The sequence below is a fragment of the Anomaloglossus baeobatrachus genome, chromosome 4 (genome assembly GCF_048569485.1).
Source record: "Anomaloglossus baeobatrachus isolate aAnoBae1 chromosome 4, aAnoBae1.hap1, whole genome shotgun sequence".
Lineage (NCBI taxonomy): Eukaryota > Metazoa > Chordata > Amphibia > Anura > Aromobatidae > Anomaloglossus > Anomaloglossus baeobatrachus.
Genome location: NC_134356.1, coordinates 615,800,270 through 615,824,722, shown reverse-complemented (window position 1 = coordinate 615,824,722; position 24,453 = coordinate 615,800,270). Strand labels below are relative to the sequence as shown.

General features: G+C 48.3%; 1 protein-coding gene across 1 annotated transcript in view; it reads right to left on the bottom strand.

Annotated features, from left to right (window-relative positions):
* Nucleotides 1-285: 285 nt before the first annotated feature.
* The window catches only part of SFRP1 (secreted frizzled related protein 1), a 61,561-nt gene continuing 37,393 nt past the window's right edge, over nucleotides 286-24,453 (bottom strand). The window contains exons 2-3 of the mRNA XM_075342945.1: nucleotides 6,731-6,808; nucleotides 286-1,068 (exon numbers count right to left, since the gene is read on the bottom strand). Of these exons, the coding sequence (XP_075199060.1) occupies nucleotides 746-1,068; nucleotides 6,731-6,808 (401 nt within the window). The 3' untranslated portion in view covers nucleotides 286-745. The remainder of the gene's footprint in view (nucleotides 1,069-6,730; nucleotides 6,809-24,453) is intronic.

Genomic DNA, 24,453 nt, shown 5'->3' with positions numbered 1-24,453 from the left:
ACAGACAGACACAGAGATGGAGACAGATAGACACAAAGATACAAATACAGACAGAGATAGAAATAGTCAAACAGAAACATAGACACAGACAGACAAGGAAAGAGACAGACAGAGAAACAGACAGACAGCGACATACAGACAGAGACTGGGAGAGAGACAGAGAGACAGTTACTATCCCGGGCAACGCCGGGTACTACAGCTAGTTATCTATAAAAATGATCTTCAATTAAAAAAAAGAGAGACTAAAACATGTTTAGAATGAATGGGAGCAAGGCAGTGGATAAAATGAATTAATATGACCCCTGTGGTTATTATGGGATTAGTGACTGAAATAAAGATCTTTAATGAGAAATAAAAAATTAAACATAACATTTTTGGAATGAATGAAAGCAATGCAGCTATAACAAAAAAAACAGTGAATAAACTGAATGAATATTCTCCGTGTAGTTGATAATAGATTCGAAATCGGATCAGAAGGAGTAAATGACCTCAGTAATTTTTAGCTTGGAAATTCAGAATTCATTAAATTCACCTTCAGGTGAATGACTCGGTTAATTAATATCACGGTGTAGTCCCAAAGTCTATCATTGATTCTCTCTCCCCAATGTCTGTAGGCTTTAAAGAGAGGGTGAAATTCTTCTCCCCTCCCCCCACCACCGCCATTCCATCACTCTGATCTGCTGTGGAGTCCTCTCAGTAGAGACGGTGATGAGGCAGATCTTGTGTCTTTGAAGGGGTAGCCTCCTCACATGAACGCAGAGTGAGGTTTTGGGCACTTGCTCTTTTTCACTTTGCGCATGAATCGGTTAAACTCTCTGTTTCCTTTATCCCACTTGTGGATAGCAGTGAGAATGTACTGATTCTTCACCTTCCGACCAAGGACCAAGAACTGACCACTCAGCTGCTCCAGCTGTGGACATGGACAATTAGCCCCATTCTTCAGGAAGAGGACAAGCTCTCCCCAGTCCTTCCTCTGGATGGGCCCTTTCTTCAGCGCTTTCTTCTTACGTAGGATCAGCTTGCGGTCTCCGTTGTCCTTCTTGACCTCCCGGATGGAAACTTTCAAAGCTGAAACAAAAAAAGGCATAAAAAAAATATTTAGACTTTATTATATTTATTTTTATTTTGCTATTCACTATATGTGATCTTTCTGCTGTCATATTTGATATAGTCAAAAAATGGCACCTTCTGTTCTTTAATAAGTTCAACCAATAAACTATATTATTGAGAGCAGGTTATTTTACGCTAAATGCTCCTTAAAGGGGTGCTCCACTACAAAGTATAGTGGCCACATCGATGTAAAGCTGTGACAGAAGGCTTTTTCTAAATACCTTCTGTTGTCAATTATGCCTGTGAGTGGCGCTATCGCTGTCCGCCCATCCCCCATTACGTGACCTGGGCTGCAGTGACCTCTGATGTCCGGTGATGTCACGTCAACTTTCGGAATAGGAAATTGACCCGGCATCACCGAGGCGGGACCCAGTCTGTGTGAGTGACTGGGCTGTGGGCAGAGTTTCATCACAAGTCACAGCCCAGCATGGCCAAGAGTCAGAATGTGGCTGGGAATTAGAATGTGGCCGAGAGTCAGAATGTGGCTGGGAATTGGAACGTGGCCGGGAATTAGAATGTGGCTGGGAGTCTTAATGTGGTCTCGAATTGGAATGTGGCTGGGAGTTGGAATGTGGCTGGGAGTTGGAATGTGGCCAGGAGTCGGAATATGGCCGGGAGTCGGAATATGGCCGGGAGTCGGAATATGGCCGGGAGTCGGAATGTGACCTCCAATTGGAATGTGGCTTGGAGTTGGATTGTGGCCAAGAGTCGGAATGTAGCCAGAAGTCGGAATGTGGCTAGGAGTCAGAATGTGGCCTGGAGTTGGAATGTGGCTAGGAGTCGGAATGTGGCCTCAAATTGGAATGTGGTTGGGAGCTGGAATGTGGCCGGGAGTCTGAATGTGGCCAGGAGTCGGAATGTGGTCTCGAATTGAAATGTGGCCAGAAGTCAGAATGTGGCCTCGAGTCGGAATGTGGCAGGGAGTCGGAATTTGGCTCGGAATTGGAACGTGGCCGGGAATTAGAATGTAGCCGGGAGTCGGAATGTGGCCGGGAGTTGGAATGTGGCCTGAAATTGGAATGTGGCTTGGAGTCGGAATGTGGCCGGGAGTCGGAATGTGGCTAGGAGTCGGAATGTAGCCTCGAATTGGAATGTGGTTGGGAGTTGGAATGTGTCCAGGAGTCTGAATGTGGCAGGAGTTGGAATGTGGCTAGGAGTCGGAATACGGCTAGGAGTCGGAATGTGGCCTCGAATTGGAATGTGGCTGGTAGTCGGAATATGGCTGGGAATTGGAATGTGACCGGGAGTCAGGATATGGCTGGGAATCGGGAATGAGCTAGGAGTGACCGCCGTTCCTGGCTATGACACTGGCGAATCTTCACAGTGCACAGTGCATGCGATGTGAGGATTCACACGTCTGCAGTCACATAGAGTGACACGTAGCATGCCTGCAGACTTGTCATTTTAGACCCTTGAACTCTTGATAGAAGTTTGTACCTCAAAAAAACAAATCCACTAAGTATTGTGAATAAGGCTAGGTTCACATTTCCTTGTTTTGCATCAGTCACATGCGTTGCTTGACGCTTGTGACTGATGTGTTGTACAACGGATAACAAGAATTAGAATTCATTGTCATGAGAATGCGGATTCCGTTGTAAAACGAGAGAGAGAGAACGATCAGCTGATCGTTCACAATAGCCGGCCGCCAGCTTTTGAGAGCGATCAGATGATCTTCCGGCGGCCGGCTATTGTGAACGATCACCTGATCGCTCTCATAAGCTGGCGGCCGGGAGATCAGCTGATCGCTCACAGAAGCCAACCGCCGGGTGATCAGCTGATTGCTCACAGAAGGCGGCTGCCGAGAGATCAGCTGATCGTTCGGCCACCGAGAGAGAGCATGCGCAGCGAAATCAAAAGGATTCCGCTGCTCAAAAAGTGTTACATGCTGCGTTCCTGCCGCCCGACGGTCAGTCGTTCCACAACTGATCTGTCGGGCGGCGGATGCAACGCAAGGGCATCAGTCACAATCAGCCGCTCATACAAGTCTATGGGAAACAACGGAATCCGCCAAACGGATTGCGTTGTTTATCAGAGCCACGGATTGTGACTGATCATAAACAACGGAAAAGTGAACCTAGCCTAAGGCCTCTTTCACACGTTCGTGAAAAACCACGCACGTTTTTCACGGATGTGTCAGAGGTGCGTTTTGCCCTCCGTGAGCCGTGTTTATGGGCTACGTTTGTTCTCCGTGTGTTATCCGTGATAACACACGGAGAACGGGAACTTTCTGCTCACCTGTCCCTGGCGTCACTGTCCGTGGTGCTGATCTTCGGTCTCCGGTCCTGCCGACTCCCCACTGCTGCTGCTTCCGGCCGCAGGGAAGTGAATATTCAATTAGCATAATGAGCGGTGGTCGGCAGCAAGTGACAGCAGCGGCAGAGACTGCAGGGCTGGAGAAGGTGAGTAAAGTTTTGGTTTTTTTTCTCAAAGACACATGCCTTCTCTCCGGTGCGTTTCACATGGAACACATCCGTGTGGTCCCTTTGCATTACGTATGACACGTTTGCGTTCCGTGTGACACCCGTGATGCCGGAGAGAAAACGGACATTTTGGCGTGAGAAACACACAGACACACGTAAGTACGGAACGGACACACGTTTCGTGCGCAAATACTTACGTGTGTCCAAAACCATAGGAATACCTAGGTCTACGTGTATAGGTGTCTCCGGTACGTGAGAAAACTGCCAAACACGTACCAGAGGCACGTACGTGTGAAAGAGGCCTAAGACTGTGACCACTATGCTCGCCTTTCTATGGAATAGTTCTTGATTGTTGCTTGGCAGCCTGTGTGTTCATATGTTGCTGCCCCATTCCTCTGCTGGGGTAAAGCAACCTACACCCTTATTCCTTACCATTCCTGTCTTTGTATAATATGCGGTAGGTAGACAGAAGATAAGCCATCCATTATATATGTGCAGACTTTCATTATTCTAGGAAATACAATGACAGTGCCTTGTATGTCCCCATCAGCCAACTATATGGCCCACAAATGCTGAGTTTCACAAACGGCTCATGATATTACAGCTGATGATTAGGCATATGTGGGGCCCTGAGGCTCGGTGTCGGTGCAGCGGTGCATTACCTTCAGGGACTCCACGCGGCTGGATCTTGTCACAGGTAGGAAATCCTCTATTTTGATTGTCGTGACGCCACTCTCAGAATTGCGGTCAGTGGAGACCGCCACTGCAGGTTAGGGGTGCCTGGGGCTGATAGGTGCAGTCAGTTGTAATAGCCTCCTGAGAGTGAGGCATGCCCCAGGGTCCCGTGTAGGTGTGTGGAACTACAAGTCGCAGAATGACTCACACGCACAAGCAGGATGTCTTTCAGGGGTTTTTACTCACTGATGGTGGCAGAGTGAGTAACCCGGGCGTAGCTGGGATGAACCAGGCTGGAACCAGGTGTCCTTCAGGCTGACTGGTGAGGGTGGCTACCAACTCGCCTTCCTTAGCCCGTTGTGTTTTGGGGTAACCCCTGCTTGAAGCCCTGCTGGGGTCGCCCAGGGAAGTTGCTGGTGCCTCTCTCCCCTTCTTTTTGGCCCGTTTGCTTGTAGCCTGGACCAGGTCACTCCGGCTGCTTGCCTCCTGTGAGCTATGGGCCCTCACTTTGCTACGTGGCTGCGGACTCTGTGGTGTTGTCTTGGGGGTGTAAAGTGCCCCCTCATGCAGGTTTGGCAAAGGACAGGTGGATCTATCCCTGCACCGGGACCTGTTACCCGTTTGGGCCTGGTATCTCCCTGACAGTCTCCTTACTCTCCACTCCGTTGCTCTCTCTTTAGTCGTGGGTGGATTTCGGGCAGCACTACCAGGTGACCGATCTCCCCCGTCGGTAGTCACTGCGCGTACGTTGTCAGAATTGTGTAGAGCTACAGGGTCTGCTTCTGCCCTCCCTGAACTTCACCACTCAACTGTCTTCGGCTCACTCTTCCCTCCTCTCCTGTTGTTGCCTACGTCACCTAGCAACTAGGCTCTCTACCACACCCCTCGAGTGGAGATGGAGGCTTCGCCCCCTCCTGGGATCCCCAGGGGTCCTCTCAAAGGTAAATGTGTGAGACCTGGTCACTATGCGCCTGTGTAGTCACACCTCGGTCAGCCTTCTGGATTACCTGTTTTGTACTGTCCCCAGCATGGGTGCAGTACTCAGTGGTGCCTGACCAGGTCAGGGGCGCCACACATACACTTGCAATAGGGATATTTTTATCTTAAAGGCAGATCACGCCATCAATATCAATTTGGCCTGCAAACAAATGGAACAGCTAAAATCCGGGTATGAGACATTTCTGTACTTTTCTGCTGAGAGCTAAAGTGACATTGCAGTCTATCCATCTGAAACCAGGAACACTATATTCTCTTTATGACTGAAAACTTGTATTATGGCCTCATGCACTTTTCTATATCAGCAATCTGTCTTGTATGGATTCATAATACAGCAGCATAGTCTGCTATGTTCCTATATACTGTATATATTTCTGTTTGTGCCTCCAATTACATAAGGAGGTATATAAATATATTTTTTCTTGCTAAATCTTTTTGCAAAGGTGTTACTGTGGGGTCCTAAGACCGTGAAATGGCTTCAATATGATCTGGTAGCCACTGGACTTAAGGCCCCGTTACACGTAACGACGTATCTAACGATATATCGCCGGGGTCACGGATTCCATGACGCACATCCGGCATCGTTAGCGACATTCTTGCGTGTGACACCAACAAGCGTCCGTTAACGATGGAAAATACTCACCAAATCGCCCATCGTTGACACGTTGTTCGTTTTCAAAAAATCGTTGGTTGTTGAGGACGCAGATTGTTCGTCGTTCCTGAGGCAGTACACATCGCTACGTGTGACACCGCAGGAACGAGGAACAACATCGTACCTGCGGCCGCCCACAATGAGGAAGGAAGGAGGTGGGCGGGATATTCCACCCGCTCATCTCCGCCCCTCTGCTTCTATTGGGTGGCCAATTAGTGACGCTGCTGTGACGCCGAACGAACCTCACCCTTAGAAAGCAGCCACAGCGACGTCACTAGGCAGGTAAGTAGTGTGACGGGTCATAACGATGTTGTGCGCCACGGGCAACGATTTGCCCGTGACGCACAACCGACAGGGGCAGCTGCTTTCACCAGCGACATCGCTAGCGTGTAAAGCCCCCTTTATACATGCGAATACCAGGGATTTCAATGAATAAAAGACACGTGATACTAAATCTTTTCCAACAAAGCTGTATGTAGACTGTAAGCCTTCGCGGGCAGGGACCTCTATCCTCCTGTACCAGTCTGTGTATTGTATTGTTTATGATTATTGTACTTGTCCCTATTATGTATACCCCTTTCACATGTAAGGCACCATGGAATTGATAGCGCTATGATAATAAATAATAATAATAATAATTAGTCTGCTAAGCTACTTCTCTATACCATGCTATCTACAGATCGGACTATATGTACAACGTGGTAGGATCCTTCTAAGGCCATAGGCGTTGATGTAATGTGGCATTGCTTCACATCACAACTGGGCGTATCACTAAATTAAGAAAGGGTGGTCTAAAAACAGAAGTTCCTCTGTAGGACTCAATTAGAGCTTTACTCAAGCAATACAGGGTCAGCTTTATTTTAGGAGCTTCTCTTACCGAATTCACTGGCACACATGTGTTCATAGAGAGAGTCGGCTTTAATCTCGCTGTCACACTGTGGGCACACCTCCGTCTCTGCATAAGACACAAAAAAAACCATTAAGACATACATCAAGTAATTAAATGTCCAGCCTCATTTGGGTAAGCGTTCCTTTGCTGTTCTCTACTTTTTGGAGCATTCATGTCAGTAGTTTTAGCTACATTTCCAAAGGCCCCCATATGCGTTAGATGAAAGTTGGCCTGTTCAAGCCAATTTGGGAGGAATCAGCTGATGTGCATGGGAGCCGCCAGACTTTTCCCCAATAGATGATCTCACAGTAAAGAAATACTGGGCAAATGGAATTTCCAAAGCCGATCCTTTTGTTTTCAGAGGAGATATACAAAGGTTCCTGGCTAGTGTTGAGCGAACCCGGATCGGCAAAATCCGGATCGGCGCGGATTAACTCTATTCCTGGCATCAGCTTTTTACTCTCTCCTCGTTGAAAAAACAAATACTTCGCCAGGCGCTCATGTGTATGAGGTATCGGAGAGATAGCTCCCTACTAAATGAATGTTTGCCCTACAGTGTTTGAGGCGTCAGGTGAGGAAGCGGTTGGCCGAATGAATGTCCAACAATTCTCATCAATATGTCCAGTTTTAGTATTCAAAACACTATCTATCCCACCTCCCCTTTACCTATGTTGCTCAACATAGCTTATGTCCCTCTCTCACACGCCAGATCACTGTAGCCGGAAACCATAGTAATACTTTGCAGGCATGAGAATTGCCGCGGAGCAAGCGAAATAGCTCTGTTTTTAGTCTTACCACATTTTTTGGAATCTTTCACATTTAGACACATAAGAAGATAATATTATTAGGACACAAACAAATTATACCAAAGTGTCACCGGAGTGACAGGAATTGGGGGGTGACTGGATGGAAGTCCCTATTCTGACCCTCAAACTAAGCTTACCCTAGGCTTTAACTCAGCCCAGTGGTACGCTTAAAGGTAATGAGGTCTAAGCCCCCAATGTCTCCCTGTCTCCTGTCCTTGCCCATGATGATAAGAGGCACACACAACCCCCCACCCGGGAGCAGGGCAAGGACAGAAGGAGAAAACCCCACAAACAATACTGACAGACAGGGGTACAAAAAAACTTCACTCACACCTAATACCAACAGTAGGGAACAACAAAAGGTTTACAGGGAGGGGAAACATAGAAAGGAGAAAGTAAGGCTAGTTTCACACTTGCGTTGAGTGAAATCCGCTGGGTCCGTTGCTGCGTCGTTTTGACGCATCCGTTATTTTTGTGGTGTCAACGGATGCAACAGATCCATTATTTCACAGTAATCCGTTAGCTGATTCCTGTGAAATAACGGACCTTTGCATCCGTTTGGCGTCCGTTAGGCGTCCGTCTAACGAAATGCGTTGGCTCTGTTTTTTTTTCTTTTTTCACTTCTTTAATTTTGGGCATGCTCATTAGAAATTAGCGGAATCCAGCAGCGGATTCTGTTGTTAAGCACTTAGCAACGGAATCCGCTACCATAGGGAACCATTATAAATTTTAACGGAAGCAACGGAATCCGCTGGTCTGCGTCATTTTGACGCAAGCATTTAACGTTACATTCAGTGTTGCTTCTGCTCGGCGGAAGCAACGGAGCGTCGGCCAACGGAAGCAACGCAGGTACTTTTGGCACAATCCGTCATCAATGCAAGTCTATGGGAAACAGCGGAATCCGTTAACGGATTCTGCTGTTTCCCAAGACAGCGGATTGCGGCAAAAAAAAATAACGCAAGTGTGAAAGTACCCTTACAAAACAAGATACCTTCACACACCAACACAACAGGCAGCAGCATGCACCTCCTCACGGCTTCAGGCCTGGCTCCAGACTGAACTGAATAACCAGCATCCTCTGCAGGAAGCAGAGGTTTTTTATCCAGGCCAAAAGTGGTCAGCAGAGAAGTCGCATAGACAGAGTTAATGAGCTTGCAGATATGGTAGCTAGGAAAGATGACATTATATCTGCACTGTGTAAGGCCTCTGATGAAAAAAGAGATCCTGAGCCTATCACTAACCTCACCAAGAAATGACTGACACAAAGTTGGTCAAACTCCCCATAGTTTGTGAGATCAACCTGCAGTCTAATGTTTGTGGGGGCCTTCCCAAACAACCCCAATGGATGAGGTGGGGAAGAGATGGAACAGACCTGTAGAAGTTTAATCATCCAAGTGTTCCTCAAAATAGGGGAGTCAGAAGAAATATCTGCCAGGCGAATGATAGCTGTCTGGCTGACCGCTATCTCATGTGTATGGGGTTTATGGTACTGGTGAGACCAAATCAGAGACCTCAATGTGCTGGAAACTTTCTGCCAGTTGTCTGTAATAAGCTTTACTTCCTCAGAAGCTCTACTATAAAGCTCCCCTGGAAATGCTATAGTTCACAACTGAAACGTTTGAAGCCTAAAGGGCGCTTTACACACTGCGATATCGGTACCAATATCGCCAGCATGCGTACCCGCCCCATCGGTTGTGTGACACGGGCCAATCGCTGCCCGTGTCACACAACATCACCCGGACCCGTCACACGGACTTACCTTCCCTGCGACGTCGCTGTGACCGGCGAACCACCTCCTTTCTAAGGGGGCGGTTCGTTCAGCGTCACAGCGACGTCACAGCAGCGTCACTGAACTGCCGCCCAATAGAAGCGGAGGGGCGGAGATGAGAGGGACGTAACATCCCGCCCACCTCCTTCCTTCCGCATTGTGGCCGGGACGCAGGTAAGGTGAGGTTCCTCACTCCTGCGGTGTCACACGGAGCGATGTAGGCTGCCACAGGAACGAGGAACAACTTCGTTACTGCTGCAGTAACGATATTTGAGAATGGACCCCCATGTCACCGATGAGCGATTTTGCACGTTTTTGCGATGATGCAAAATCGCTCATAGGTGTCACACGCAACGGCATCGCTAAAGCATCCGGATGTGCGTCACAAAATCTGTGATCCCAACGAGATCACTTGAGCGATGTCGTAGCGTGTAAAGCCCGCTTAAGTGTGATCGAGGGCCTTTACACTGCAAGATAAGCGTGAATATGAAATGCTCACTTTACGATTATCTTACCATGTAAACAGACTGTCGACCACTACATGAATGAGCAAATTATTTGATCATTGGGTGAAATTATCTTTTATGCTGCATAATTGATCATCGTTCTTGGAGGTGCACCATCCTTTGTAAACAGGATAGGCATTCAAACCACCTCAGATCGGTAAAAGTTTACCGATCGGTGGTTGTATCGTGCCACCAGTTGGTCCGTCTAAACGGACTCTAATTCTAAAGTGTGCAGAAGTTGCCCTCTACCAAATTAGAGATTAGAGGGCATCACTATTATAAATAGGGTATAGTACTGATACAAGTTTGATATTAAGGATCAGGAGTTTCAAACTGTACAAATCATCTATTGATTGCCTAAAAATCTATAAAACACCCCGATAACTAAATATACGATGATTTATAATGACCCCACCAATAATGCTCGGAAATTTCACCTATAGGTTTGGTAAATTTGCCACTTTAGCTCTTCTATCCTTACGTGATCTGGTTGTAACTCATTCACTGGATGTTCTGGTGTAAGAATCACATTCACACTCCAGGTGACACGTTGAGTTGACGCCGAGTTGACGGGCTCCCTGAGACTCTGATGTGCAAATGGAATACATTTACGTTTCCTGCTCCACGTTACAATCCCTAAGACTGAGCGCAGCTGTCTGCGAGGTGCGAAAAGCAAATCTGGTCACAAATAGGAAATATCAAAGCCAAGGTAGCTAGCCGATACATAGAGTATAGTAGATAGACAGTAATAAAAAAAAAAAAATGACACCACTTTTTTTCCTTTTACATTTTCTAACATAACGTAGTACGAGCAATACCGAAATTTACAGTTTTTTGTTTTAGTTTCCTCTTGCACAATAAAAGCTGTTTTTGTGTCCCCATGATCTGCAAGCCATGCTTTTTTATTTTTCCGTGTACGGTATGTGAATGATTACCTTTCAGATTACCAGATTAACCCATAGTTTTCAATGTTACAATTTTTAGATCACTTTTTCTTCCATTTTTTAAGAAGTGAAATACAAAAAAAGAAAATTATATTTTTAAAGACACATTTTTATTTGTAAATGGCATCTGTCATTTTAAAAAAAAAAGAAAACCAACACGCTATGAACCTGCAGATATGGCACTAATATAAAGATAAATTGCATTCTTGCTCAACATCTTTTATTACTACACTAGAAGGTGTTTTGTTTTTGTTTTAATTTTTTGCACTTTACAACATTTTGAGAGACTTTTTTTTACATTACCATGTTTCCCTGAATATAAGACTTACCTTGAAAATAAGCCCTAGTTGTGATTCAATAATGAAGTGTCCCTGCAGCTAAAAAAGTTAAAGAATGCAGCAGGACACTTCATTATAGAAAGCAGACACCCCCAAAAGAGAGAAGAAAGAAGTCAGATCCTGTGCACACCCACACACATCAGATCGCACACCCACACACATCAGATCGCATACACACCTCAGATTGCACACACACCTCAGATTGCACACACACCTCAGATTGCACACACACACCTCAGATTGCACACACCTCAGATTGCACACACATCAGATCGCACACACACATCAGATCGCACACACACATCAGATCGCACACACACATCAGATCGCACACACACATCAGATCGCACACACACATCAGATCGCATACCCACACACATCAGATCGCACACCTATACACATCGGATCGCACACCTATACACATCAGATCGCACACCCACACACATCAGATCGCACACCTACACACATCAGATCACACACCCACACACATCGGATCGCACACCCACACACATCGGATCGCACACCCACAGACATCAGATAGCACACACAATCATACATCAGATCGCACACATACTCACCACATCCAGTGATAAGTCCTCCATGCATTCCACCACAGGTCCTCACTCTCCACTGCACTGCACCCCAGGTTTCTCTGCCAGCCAGAAGCAATCGGTATCACCGAATGTGGTGAGTGTTTGTGTGCAATTGTGATGTATGTGAGTGTCGGCCAGAAGCAGGGGAGGATCACGTGGAGCATGTCTGCTGGGAGCGGTCACCGAAGATCACAGGTTAGTTTCAAACAGCAGGAGAAAAGCAGGTTTTGAATACCGCGCCAAACCACAGGAGTCCAGGTGGAGATAGTAAAACGCTTTTCTTTATTTTCACAGGTCTACTCGTTTCAAGGACATATCTGTCCTCTTCCTCAGGACAAATGTGCAGATAATACTATAGGCTATAGTATTACTATCTCTACCTGGACTCCTGTGGTTTGGCGCAGTATTCAAAACCTGCTTTTCTCCTGCTGTTTGAAACTACTCTTTGCTGCGGGACCGCTGCCTTCCACGTTATTTACATGCTTTCAAAGGGGTTGTGACTGACACAACCCTACCAGGTGAGTGTTCCTTCTGACATTCACCATCTTTTGTCATACCGGGTAAGACCCTATTGCGCCTTATCTTTCCACAGCTTTTTCGTGCCTTCCGAAGATCACAGGGGGACCTGGGAGCCACGCAGACGTCCGGGTCTCTTAAGTATGATTTTCCTGGGAAGCGGGATCTGCATTTTTTGGGGGGTAAACTTTCCCTCATCCGTGTTTCCCAGGGAATAAGCCCAACCCCTAAAATAAACCCTAGCGCAAAACAACAAGGGGACTAGAACATAAAATCTCTTTGTCGTTCACATAATCCACTATACTGTACTTCTATACAGGGCAGCACATTATGTCTGTATTATGCCTAGTCTATTGACAGGCAGAGTATTAGGCTCTTATTCAGGGCCAAAGCAACTCATCAAAACCATGAAATCACAACAGAATGGCATCAATGGATTGACAGAAGAAGCCTGTTCCTCTCAAACTGTTCAGATGCACTGTGGCATCTAAGGGGTTATAATGCATGTGCTTTTTTACCATTATGTTCAATGGTCTAGACTAGGTCAGAAAAACGAGAAGACAAACATATTCAACAAACTCTCTTACCTCATATAGAGAATATACACTAAGTCAATCACAAACTAGGATGAAAGACAGCAATTAATGGACAGTCTAGTTTGTAGAGTAATTCCAGGGCAGATGCACCGTTACTGAACTGACCTTTGTGGCTGACAACTGCTCTCTCTTAATGAGTCTTGCCATTAAAACTTCATCTGATGTCAGTGTAGCACCCCACGGGGCCTCAGGGGTTACTCGTCACCGGGCTAATGGTTTTGTAGGGTTGCTGTGACTGGCCTGACTCGGCTCCGTATCCCCTTCGGCTACATGTAAATGACAAACAAACAGGTGCAAGTGTGATGCCCTGGACCCCAGGGGTCACAGGTAACAAAACCCACCACACCACACACACACCAACCATTCCTTGTGAGGAAACACCCGTCACCCGAAAGGGAGACCTATGCCTCCCTCAGGGCCAGTAGGGCACACCAGGTGGGCGGAGTCAGGTGGAAAGGCACGCCCACCGAGGAGACTACTGTCCTGAGGTAGGAAATACAAACAGTGAGTGAGTTGTTAGTTAGTGAGTAGTGGTGAGTGGAGGTTGGAGAGTGACAGGAGGAGGAAGGAGAGAAGCTGTCAGGGACCCGGGTTGGAGCCTGGGATTCCCGAAACGTCAGGCAGGCGACCATCTGGTGGTGGCCGCCTGCAGGAGTACCGGTATAGCGACTGGCGGAACCGTAGGGACCGGACCAGGGTTGGAGCCCGCCGGACCTGAACCGGGGAGTCAACAGCTAATTGGAGCACCAGTAACCGGGTACTCAGACCCCGTCCTAGCTTAGAAGCCACTGAGTTTAGGCAAATTCACTGATTGCAGTCTGGACCTCACGGGTTCATCCACACCCAAAGTCCCGAAAGAAGGCAACAGCCCACCGATACCGGGTGAGAGCCACCGCCAAGGGCCAAACATCTGACGGGCCAGCGCCTGCAGGCAACCGAGCGCTCTTCCGACAGCTAAACGCCGGGGAGCGGGCTACCACTGCCCAGGCAGGGGAGCCAAAAGTCAAAACAAAAGGTGCAAGGGAAAGGGGCCACCATCAGCCCCACAAGGGACAGAAGCAGCTGGCTGTGGGACCCGACCATACCCGAACTTTGGTTTACCAGTGACTCTGAGTGTGAATTAAAAGTGAGTACACCAGTACCAGTGCCATCCGGGCACGACATCGCACCGCAGCACGGCACCTTGCACCCCGACATCATCGCCCGTCCCACCGGGCCCCGGGACACACCGCCCCTACCCACGGAGGGGCTAACATCAAGGCTGCGCCCTCAACACCGATCCCGGGAGCCCCCTTCACTCCCGCCACAGCGTTGGTGCATCCCGTCACCACGACCTGTGGGTGGCGTCACGACCCATCCAACGACAACGCGGACTCCGGCTGCGAACCTCGTCCCACACCACCACCCCACTGCCTCCCCTTAACAGAGCAACGTGGCCCCGTGTCCGGAGGCGCTCGAGCCACTGACAACCCGAGCCCGGACCTCGAGCAGCTCGGCCCGGCAAGGGAGCAGCCGAGCCCTCTCAGGGCGGTACACAAGGTGTAGAGGGGATGGAAGGAGGGCGAAGGGTCCCTGGGGAGCATGTCACCGGTTGCAGTGGTGACTGGGGTCTCGGCCTCCTCCGCCGTCGACCCTACCTGTGACTTTTCCTCTTCCAGGGCGGTGTTGGATGGGAATCGGCGATGGTTTGCAGCACCATCCGTGGTGTGCGGCCAGGAATCGGCCGCCGCTGTGTGCTGTTGGTGTTAAGTGTCCCGTCCCATATGCAGGTGATGCGGGTTGTCGCCATGGGGTCCGACCGTAGCCCTGACCCTGGATCCTATATGTCACTGTGCTCTGGTAAAGTGGGTAGTGGACGATAGGACATGAAATCCCCATTCCCTGCAGATTTGCTGGAGTCTGTGAAGGTGTCCCCAACCGAGGGTCCTGCACCCCGACTTGCGCTGGTGTACTGCCTCCGTGCGAGCAGCCGGGCTACTGCAGCTGCTCGGATCCGGATCCACGGTGGCTCGAGGGGTCTCCGGACCTGGGGGTCACGCGGCCACTCGATTAAAAGAAGGGGGGAGATATGTACAGGTCTTTTTTGGAAAGTTCGTGACGCCACCCACTGTGCGTGGTAATGTGAGGGACCACCGCTGCCGTTGGGGAGCCCAGTGATGATGGTGCGGCAGCCTGATGTTTAATGCCTCCGTGGGTAGGGGGTTTGTGTCCCGGGGTCCGTTGATGATGGATGGTGTTTGGGTGCCGTTGGGGAATAGGAACAGGGGTTTCCAATGTACTCAGTCAGTCCCAGAATAACCACACCAACAGCTTGTAAACCAAAGTTCTGAGCACCACTGTAGCCTGCGGGGAGCACGCCTGAATCTATGCCCTCGGTGTTGTTGTTGGTCTGTGGCCCTATCCCTGGCACCTTAGTCTCGATTGGACCCGTTGGTATGAAACTCTCTGGGTCCCGCTCACCCGCATGGCTAACGGGGTGAGCTTGCTCTCAGGGTTCACGCGTAGGATTTCTTTGGACTGTAGTGGGAAAGAGCCTATCCCATCGGTGCCCTAGTTCCCCTTTTTTCTAGCGGGTTGGAGATGACACTTGAAGTCTTCACCCCCATCGGGTAAATTACCAGAACGCGTGAAGCTACTTTCCGGCCTGGGGTCCACGTACCCCGTCGTGCCCTGGCACCTGCCCGGTGATAGCTCGAGGCCGCTGGCTGCCCTCCTCGGCAGTCCGTGCCCCTTGACACTGTCCCCTGCGACCGGGTTCCAGCTCCTACAAGGCCCAGACCAACATCTGCTACCGGGTATACAGGAGCTCTCCTCTGTGGCCTCTCCTCACAAGAGCCACTTCTTCCTCATTCCTTCACTCTCAACTCTCAACTGTTACTGTCCTCACTTTCTCCTCACCAACCCCCAATGTTGGCGTCCCTATTCCCTTCAGGCCCCCCAATGGTGTGTCTGGTAGGTTCAAGTGTGAAGTGTTCCTAGGATTTTGATTGGCCAAGCTGTTAACAACACCAAAGGACTAGGATCCGTAACCAAGGAGGATAGATACTGTGCAGAATGGCAGATTGCACAATACCCTGTGACGGCCTGATAGGCCAGGGCGTTACACTGGCACTGCGGGAACGGTTAGGCTTGACCTCAGCTACCATCTCCTCTTGTCCCAACATCTCCACCGGCTGCCTCTGTCTCTCGCCCTCTTTCAGTCTCACTCCTGCAGACTAAGTACGGTGTTGTGGCCCCTGGCCCTGGGACTATCGCCACCTATTTCCCGTCCCAGGGCCAGCCTGTTAAACGCTGCTCCCTCAAGGCTGTCTGTTCTGTTCTCTGTCCTGGGCTGTACTCTGACTAAAAGTGAAAATGTTTTTCTTGCTACTCACTGAGAGCAGCCCCCACCTCATTAATGACTCAGCAGTGCTGGGCATTACCCATTGCTATGGTACCCACCTGCAGTCTGGTTTCCTGTATGTGGTGACTCATGCTAGATGTTTGTGTAAGATCTCTGTGTGAATGCTTTTGTAATTGAAAACCAGTGGTTACCTCTTTTCATCTGGGATAAGCATTACACCTTTAAGACAGATGCAATATTCTGTGGTGACTGAAGCCTCATGGGCGCCACAGGAGTATAATTGGTCCCATGCTATTTTTGTTACCTCCGGCTGATGAAGATCCTAGCTGCTAATCTACGTTTATATTTAGCATGCTTCATTACCAGAGCAATGTGGCCACATCAACCGGTGTGGACTGTGCCTTAAGGCCACTTTACACACAGAGATAAATCTGCAGCAGATGTGTGGTTGCAGTGAAATTGTGGAAAATCAGTGCATGGTTTGTGGCAGTGTACAAATGAAACTATGTCCATGATTTCACTGCAACCACAGATCTGCCAAAGATTTATCTCTGCGTGTAAAGTGGCCTTTAGACTTTTGTTCAGTGACCACATGTAACGCCTGCCTGGATCCACAGACTCAGAGGGGCTGTAATGGACAAGCTAGAGGGAAGCCACTCACCAAGCAGGACCCTTAGAGCCCTGAAACCCTTTAACCCTTATACAGGGATTTGGAATTACACAGGGCCCTGGAGATCACTACCTGTGGAAGGCTGCATTCTGAGAGAGTAGTCATCAGGCAGGGTCAAACCGGGAAATGCAAAACAGGGACAGAATCGGCAGGCAAGGACATAATCAGAAACAAGCAGAGGTCATAACCGGATCGGGCAGCGAAGTACAAGAACAGCAGGCAGGAGGGTAGTTAGGAAACAAGCGGTAATCAGCACACGAAATCACAGAACAGGACACAACAGGAACCAGAATTTTCAGAACTATCTCTTGCAGAGGTCAGCAGACAGGAGGGGCATTAAAAAGGGTGTGGTGTCTTCCCATTGGCTGTAGCTGAATGATTTTACTTCAGCTGGGAGACACCTGCCACCTACAGTCAGCCAGTGGCACTGCAGATCCCCAGGAAACCCAGACCAGTGGATGAGCAGAGCCTGCGCCCACCGGCGCCACTGGCATCGACTTCTCTCCCATCACCAGCACTATCCATGGCAGGAACACGGCGTTGCATGGCGATTGGAGTAGAAAGTCGATGGAGCGGACTCTGGTGGTGACGTAACACTGCATTAACTTTTTCCCTAAAAACACCACCCCTACCCACTCATTACTCTTTAGTATAGTTCAAACTCAATACAAAGTAAAAATCTAGAAAAAAAGGATTTAGAAGTAATTACTTTTCTCCCTGGAAAAAGACTACCGGTCGAAACGTGCGTAGGAGGTTTCCAGACAGGGCGGTCACCTGCCTAGGTAATGTTACTTTATACCTATTGATGTTAATTATTAGCCATGCTATGGTGATTCTATTGTCTCATTCATTAAGTGTATTTGCCTGTGTCCAACTTGATTGTCATAATGGGGTTAATCTTTGTATCCTCTATTTTTGATGCTTTTGCTCAGGAGGAACCCCGTTCATACACTATGTGATGGATGCATTGACATTTGGCACACTTTTTTTATTGTGTGAACTATTCACTGCATGGTTCCTTTTTATGCATTGATTATGTATGCAACAATTTATGCCTGAGGTTTGTAGCTGCCCGTTGTCTCCAGTTTCCCGCTGTTATCATGCCACCATATTTGTATTATTAATTAGGTTTTTTTGACAATAAAAATTGTATTTTTCGAATGTTTGTTTGCGCAATTTTTCTATATGATTTCTTGATGATTTGCGCTGACAATTAGGTCAAATGATTAATGTTTTTCCTTATTTGACCTATATCTTCTAGCTAATTTTTGGAAAAAAAGATTTAGTAGAATTGGGGTAATGAAGCTTTATCGTCAGACCCCCAAAATATTGGGGTTTTCAAGCCCAGTAACCTCTTTTAATGGAAAACTCCACTTAGTTTTCAATGGTTCTCAATCTCCTACTTTATTTGGAATTACTTTGGTGTGGATAGGTTTTAGTACCTTGTCTCTCCACGACAATGGTGGTGAGGCAGAATACTATCACTCCGTAATTACATATATCCAGATGAGAATAATATAAACTGTAGTCCGGTAAATTGCAGGTAGGATGTGGAAAATGGGGGATTCTTGGGTGGAGTTTTCTTTTGATTTAGACACTATTGGGTATATTTTGGATCCATAAACAGAAATGTAATGAACTTTTTGAATAAATTGCATTTCCTAAGATTCCTTGTGTCTGAAAAATTGCAATGAGTTAGTAGAACTTGTAGCATTTAATCATCCTTGTAAACTTGTGTTTTCATGTATAGCATGTGGATATCAAAGTCAAAAGATTCTTTGAAACCCTTTTGTTTTTCAGGCCTAATTTAAAGGTCCTGGGCCCCAATGCTGGAAAGACGACCCCCATCCCCATCAACCTACTATATGTTATTTATAATACCTGGCTTATTTGTGGCAGATGAGCCTTTAGGACCTCTGAGGCACCAGGACCCTTTCGCAGCTGCTATCTCTGCACCAATTATAGCTAAATTCCCTCACAGCCAACAATCACTTTCTGTCACATATTCAATTACTTATTGGAAATGTAAAATATTTAACTACATAACCATGTTCCAAAGTATTTTTTATTACTTAGCTAATACTAGGTTTAAATGTTCTGTCTGTAGCATTAAACAATCGCGGATTGGATACATGCAATCTAATGGGCAGCCATTTAATATCGTGTTTAGACAGGCCAACCTCAATTTTATGCAAATAAAACAAATCATTACGATGATTATTGTGTGCGAATAGAATATCATGGTATCGACAGCACAACCAAACACCATGAAAACCAAGGAGATCTCCAAACAAGTCAGAGACAAGGTTGTTGAGAAGAACAAGTCAGGTTTAGGTTCTAAAAAAAATATCCCAATCTCTGGAGTATCTATCCATACAACCACAATAAGGCTGGACTCACATGAACGTATGGCATCCAATGCTAGAGCATCGGATGCGATATGCTAATGACTCCCGGCTCAGGCTCTGCTGTGAGCGTGAGCCGAGTGTCATGTTACTGTGAAGCTGAGGGCGGGCGCTGCGGAGGAGTGGGAGGGGTTAATCCCCCCATCTCCTCTATTGTCAGCCTGTGCATATATCGCACTCAACTGGGATAACTTCCGAGTGCAGTCCGATGTTTCTCCCGTACCCATTCACTTAAATGGGTGCAAGTGATATGGCTGTCGCAGAAAATTGCAGCATGTTGCAACCAACAGCTTTTCCTCATTGACTAACATTAGTCAGAGTGCAATGCGAGATTTTCTGTGTGAAGGTGGAGGCGAAGTGACATCCTGGCTCACGTTGACAGAGACCTGGAACCCAGGAAAAGTAGTTGCCGGTGGAGTAAGGTGGAGAACTCCCGGAACTGCGCATTGACGGGGAACAGGACCCCAGGACAGGAAAGAGCTTCAAGCCGACCTGTTAAGACCTGCACAGCAAAGGGGACCATCAAGGACCTTGCTGACCCTAAAGAATCCAAAGACTCAGTATCAAAGGGAGAACCGGGGACAGGACCAGAAACTCCAACCCCACAGGGTTCACGCTGTCAGGCGGACAGAAGTGGACAAACCACAGAACGGGGTCCCCCAGTGTTCTATACCACAGGGACCCACTTACCAGAGACAGGTGCAGGGGAAGGAGGTACCAGAGAACCAGACTGGCACTGGGACGAAGGGGACCTGGAGGCGAAATCAGCCGGCCTCGGGCAACCAGTTAACATCTTCAGCAGTGAGTAAACCAGTTGCACTGAACACCTGTGTGGACTCCCTTCTTCCGACACCCACTGCACCATACACCCTCTGGGGCAAAACCCTACTTGCGGAGGGTCTACCATGCTAGCTGCCAATACCACCAGCCCCAGTAGAGACATTCTGCAGTGGCGGCTCCCTACACTTAGCCGCAACACCGCAAGTGGCGTCACAAGTGAACATTATTCTATTCTCCCCTGTAAATATCCCCATTAAAAAAAGAGCCCAGGGCACGGAACCGGGTAACGGCCACCACCGTGACATTCCCAATAGAGACTCTGCCCAGAACCGAGTACCCCATATCCCTGGGTGTAACACACTCGTCCGTTTTGATACGCTCGTGTGAGCGTCCCCTTAGCCGTACACTCTATAGAGGTTACCTTTCTGGAAGAGTGGCACTAAAAATGTCTTTAATTACAGCCAAAAATTGGAAGGCTTGTTTTGATTTTGCCAAAAGACATATGGGAGACTCTCCAAATGTACGGAGGAAGAGGCTGAAGTCAGATGGGGTCAAAATGTAACTTTTTGGCCACCAAGATAAACGCTATGTCTGGCGCTAAACTAACAACTGTTTAACCCAAGAATACCATCCCCACAGTGAGACATGGTGGTGGCAGCATCGTGCTGTGATGTTTTTTCGGCAACAGGAACAGGGAAAATGGTCGAGGGGCAAATGAATGGTGTGAAATACAGAGTTATTCTTGAGCAAAACCTGTTTGAGTCTGTCAGTGATTTGAGACAAGGACGGAGGTTCACCTTCCAACAAGACAATGACCCAAAGCTACTGCTAAAGCAACACTCGAGTGGTTTAAGGGGAAACATGTAAATGTAAATTGAATTGGCCTAGTCACAGCCCAGACCTTAATCCAATTGAGCACTGTTCACCAGAGGGAACTATCTATCTTGAAGGAGTTGGTGCAGTTTTGCCTTGAGGAATGGGCAAAAATCCCAGTGACAAGATGCGGAAAGCTCATAGAGACTTATCCAAAGTGACTTGTAACTGTAATTGCCGCAAAAGAAGGCTCTACAAAGTACTGACTTTAGGGGGCGAATAGTTATGCACACTGAAGTTTTCAGTTATTTTGTCCTTTTTGTTGTTTGCTTCACAATAAAAAGAAAAGCAAATGTTCACAGTTGTAGGCATGTTCTTTATGTTTTTGAATTGATGAAAAACCTAAAAAACAGTGAAATTCTAGGTTGGGAGATTGCAAAATACAAAAAATGCCATGGAGGGTGAATACTTTTGCAAAGGCACTGTACTGTACTGTCCTGCTGTAGTTACCTGTAACGAGAAGAGATGAGTTCCCTGACCCAAAGATCACTGATTGTCCCAAGCCATGTGTCCTGAAAAAGGAGGAGGCGGCCACGTACCCAGGACAAACTCCCAAGTGGGAGCCTCCCTTTTAAGTATGGTGTTTTCAAAAGGGCGACCAAGTGGTGTGGATCTAAAGGTAGGCCTTCTATGCTCCTGAGGGGCTTTCGGTCTGAATTGGCGACCCAACTCCTCCTGTGCTGGAAACTGACAAAAGGGGTGGACCTGAAAACCTCTCCGCTTCCGAAAGAGACGGCTGTTCTTGCAATAAGGGAGCAGGGTGCCTCTGCTGCCTGATGCTTCAGAAGGTTGGTTCAAAATATGCAAGAACCCAGCAATGGCAGACCTGTTAATGATTTCTTTGAAGCTATGTCCCCCCCACCACACCTTAAACCAGAGCATACGGCAGATGACCATGCAATTACTTGCTGGCTGGGCAGACCACTCAGCTGCATCTAAAGATGCTGAACAGAGATATTTCCCTGCCTGCGCAATCTGATCAGCGTTCTTGGCCAACTCCATATTCTGAGAGCTGGTCAAAAAACATTGATGCAAATGCTTAGCCCATGCCATCACTGCCTTGGAGACCCAAGTGTCAGAAAAAGCTGGACAAAAGGCAACACCTTCCATCTCAAAAGCGGACTTTGGCACAGATTCTATACATCTTTCTGTGGGATCTTTAAGAGCCAGAACTACCGCCAGTGGCAGAGTGGTTGTACCGCTCCGGTGTTAGTCGGGCTGCTTAAATCCGGGATCGTGGCTCGAGGGGGTCCGGACCCGGCTTGGTGGACACTTTGATCCGTATAAAGGGGGGTATTTACAGGGGATAAGTTCGTGACGCCACCTGCGGGTTGTGGTAATGGGAGTACCGCCGCTGCTGGAAGGAGTACCAGGGCAGATGGTGTTAAGCAGCCAGTTGTCAGTCCATCCGCATGTAGGGAAGGTCCCGGGCTCAGGGTGTTGGTAGTTATTTGGGAGAGCAGGGTGCAGGGATCAGGGTACTCACTGCGGGTAGTCGTGGTGCTGGATGAAATTTATAAAGGAGACACACACACTGCAGGTAAACCAAAGTCTCTGTGTACAGCTGCCGCTGCCGGGAGCCCTTCCAAGTACCCGGTCCCACCAATGTCACTTAGTGATCCGGAGCCCATCTCCGTGCACAAGTTATGGTCCGCTGGAGGTCCCCGTGGCTGTTTGGGGCCCTGCTCACTATGTGTAGTGTAGCTGTGCTCTTGAGGGTTGGCACATAGGACTTTAGTGGGTTACTGTGTCTGGATACACCCCTGTCCCTCTCGTTGTGCTGATGCCCTCAACCTCTGAGCTTGTAGGGAAGTCCTTGAAGATCCTCTCCCTCTCAGGTGAATTGCCAGGATGTTGAATCGGCTCCTGACCTAGGGTCCTGTACCCCGTCGTGCTCGGTATTGGTCAGTTCTTTTGGGCTTTCTGGTGCCGACAGTCCTCCAAGACTTTGTCCGGTACACCCTTGTCCAATACAAGAAAGCCTGCGTAGACACCATCACATGTTTCTCAACGCTGGCAGGAAACTAGCCAGGTCTTTCACCGGGAAGGAACAACCACGGGAAGGGCAGTCTCCAGTCAAGGCGATCACCTATGCCAAACATGGTATCCATCCACAGACAGCTGTTTCGGGGTATTTGCCCCTCATCAGTGTGGAGTAGGAAACTGGCTAGTGGGAGCATTGCCTAGTAGAAGACTACATAAGTAAGGATGGTTGACCTTAGGGAGATCAACATCCAACACCGCAGAGACACCATCACGTGTTTCTCAACGCAGTGATTCTAGAACAATGCCCCCTGGGAAATATTCAAAACAAGAAAGCTTGCGGAGACACCATCACATGTTTCTCAACGCTGGCAGGAAACTAGCCAGGTCTTTCACCGGGAAGGAACAACCACGGGAAGGGCAGTCTCTAGTCAAGGAGACCACCTATGCCAAACATGGTATCCATCCACAGACAGCTGTTTCGGGGTATTTGCCCCTCATCAGTGTGGAGTAGGAAACTGGCTAGTGGGAGCATTGCCTAGTAGAAGACTACATAAGCAAGGATGGTTGACCTTAGGGAGATCAACATCCAACACCGCGGAGACACCATCACGTGTTTCTCAACACAGTGATTCTAGAGCAATGCCCCCTGGGAAATATACAATGTTCCTTCCCGGTGAAAGACCTGGCTAGTTTCCTGCCAGCGTTGAGAAACATTTGATGGTGTCTCCGCAGGCTTTCTTGTTTTGAATATTTCCCAGGGGGCATTGCTCTAGAATCACTGTGTTAAGAAACACGTGATGGTGTCTCCGTGGTGTTGGATGTTGATCTCCCTAAGCTCAACCATCCTTGCTTATGTAGTCTTCTACTAGGCAATGCTTCCACTAGCCAGTTTCCTACTCCACACTGATGAGAGGCAAATACCCTGAAACAGCTGTCTGTGGATGGATACCATGTTTGGCATAGGTGGTCTCCTTGACTGGAGACTGCCCTTCCCGTGGTTGTTCCTTTCCGGTGAAAGACCTGGCTAGGCTAGTTTCCTGCCAGCGTTGAGAAACATGTGATGGTGTCTCCGCAGTGTTGGATGTTGATCTCCCTAAGGTTCACCATCCTTGCTTATACACCCTTGTCAAATGTCCCTGCCACCGCTCCCTGACTCCTCTAGACCCGGATCACCGCTTGCAACCCAACCAGTGTTCCTAGCTCCCCAGGAGCTCACTCTCCCAGGTCTTCTCTCTTTGGAGCCTACTTCTCAACTCCTCTCACAGTCTGCTCAGTTCACAAGTGGCTGGCCCATTTCTTGTCAGCCCAACCCCCCTGGTGTGTCTGGCAGTGTCTGATGTGAGGTGATTGGGTTTTGTGGTGCAGATGGGAGTGACATCGGTTTCTTGGGTACCTGGAACCATGGGGGGGTAGGCCCTGCACCCTGGGTAAGGATGCAGTTCCCTCTGGCACCCTGATGTATTCAGGGGCGCCACATGGTCATTTTGGATAAAAACGAGATACCATGAAGCCACCAGCTCTGCTGGGAAAGGATATAACCACTCCATTCAAATATGCTTCCGAAAGCATTTGTCTGGGTACTCCCAA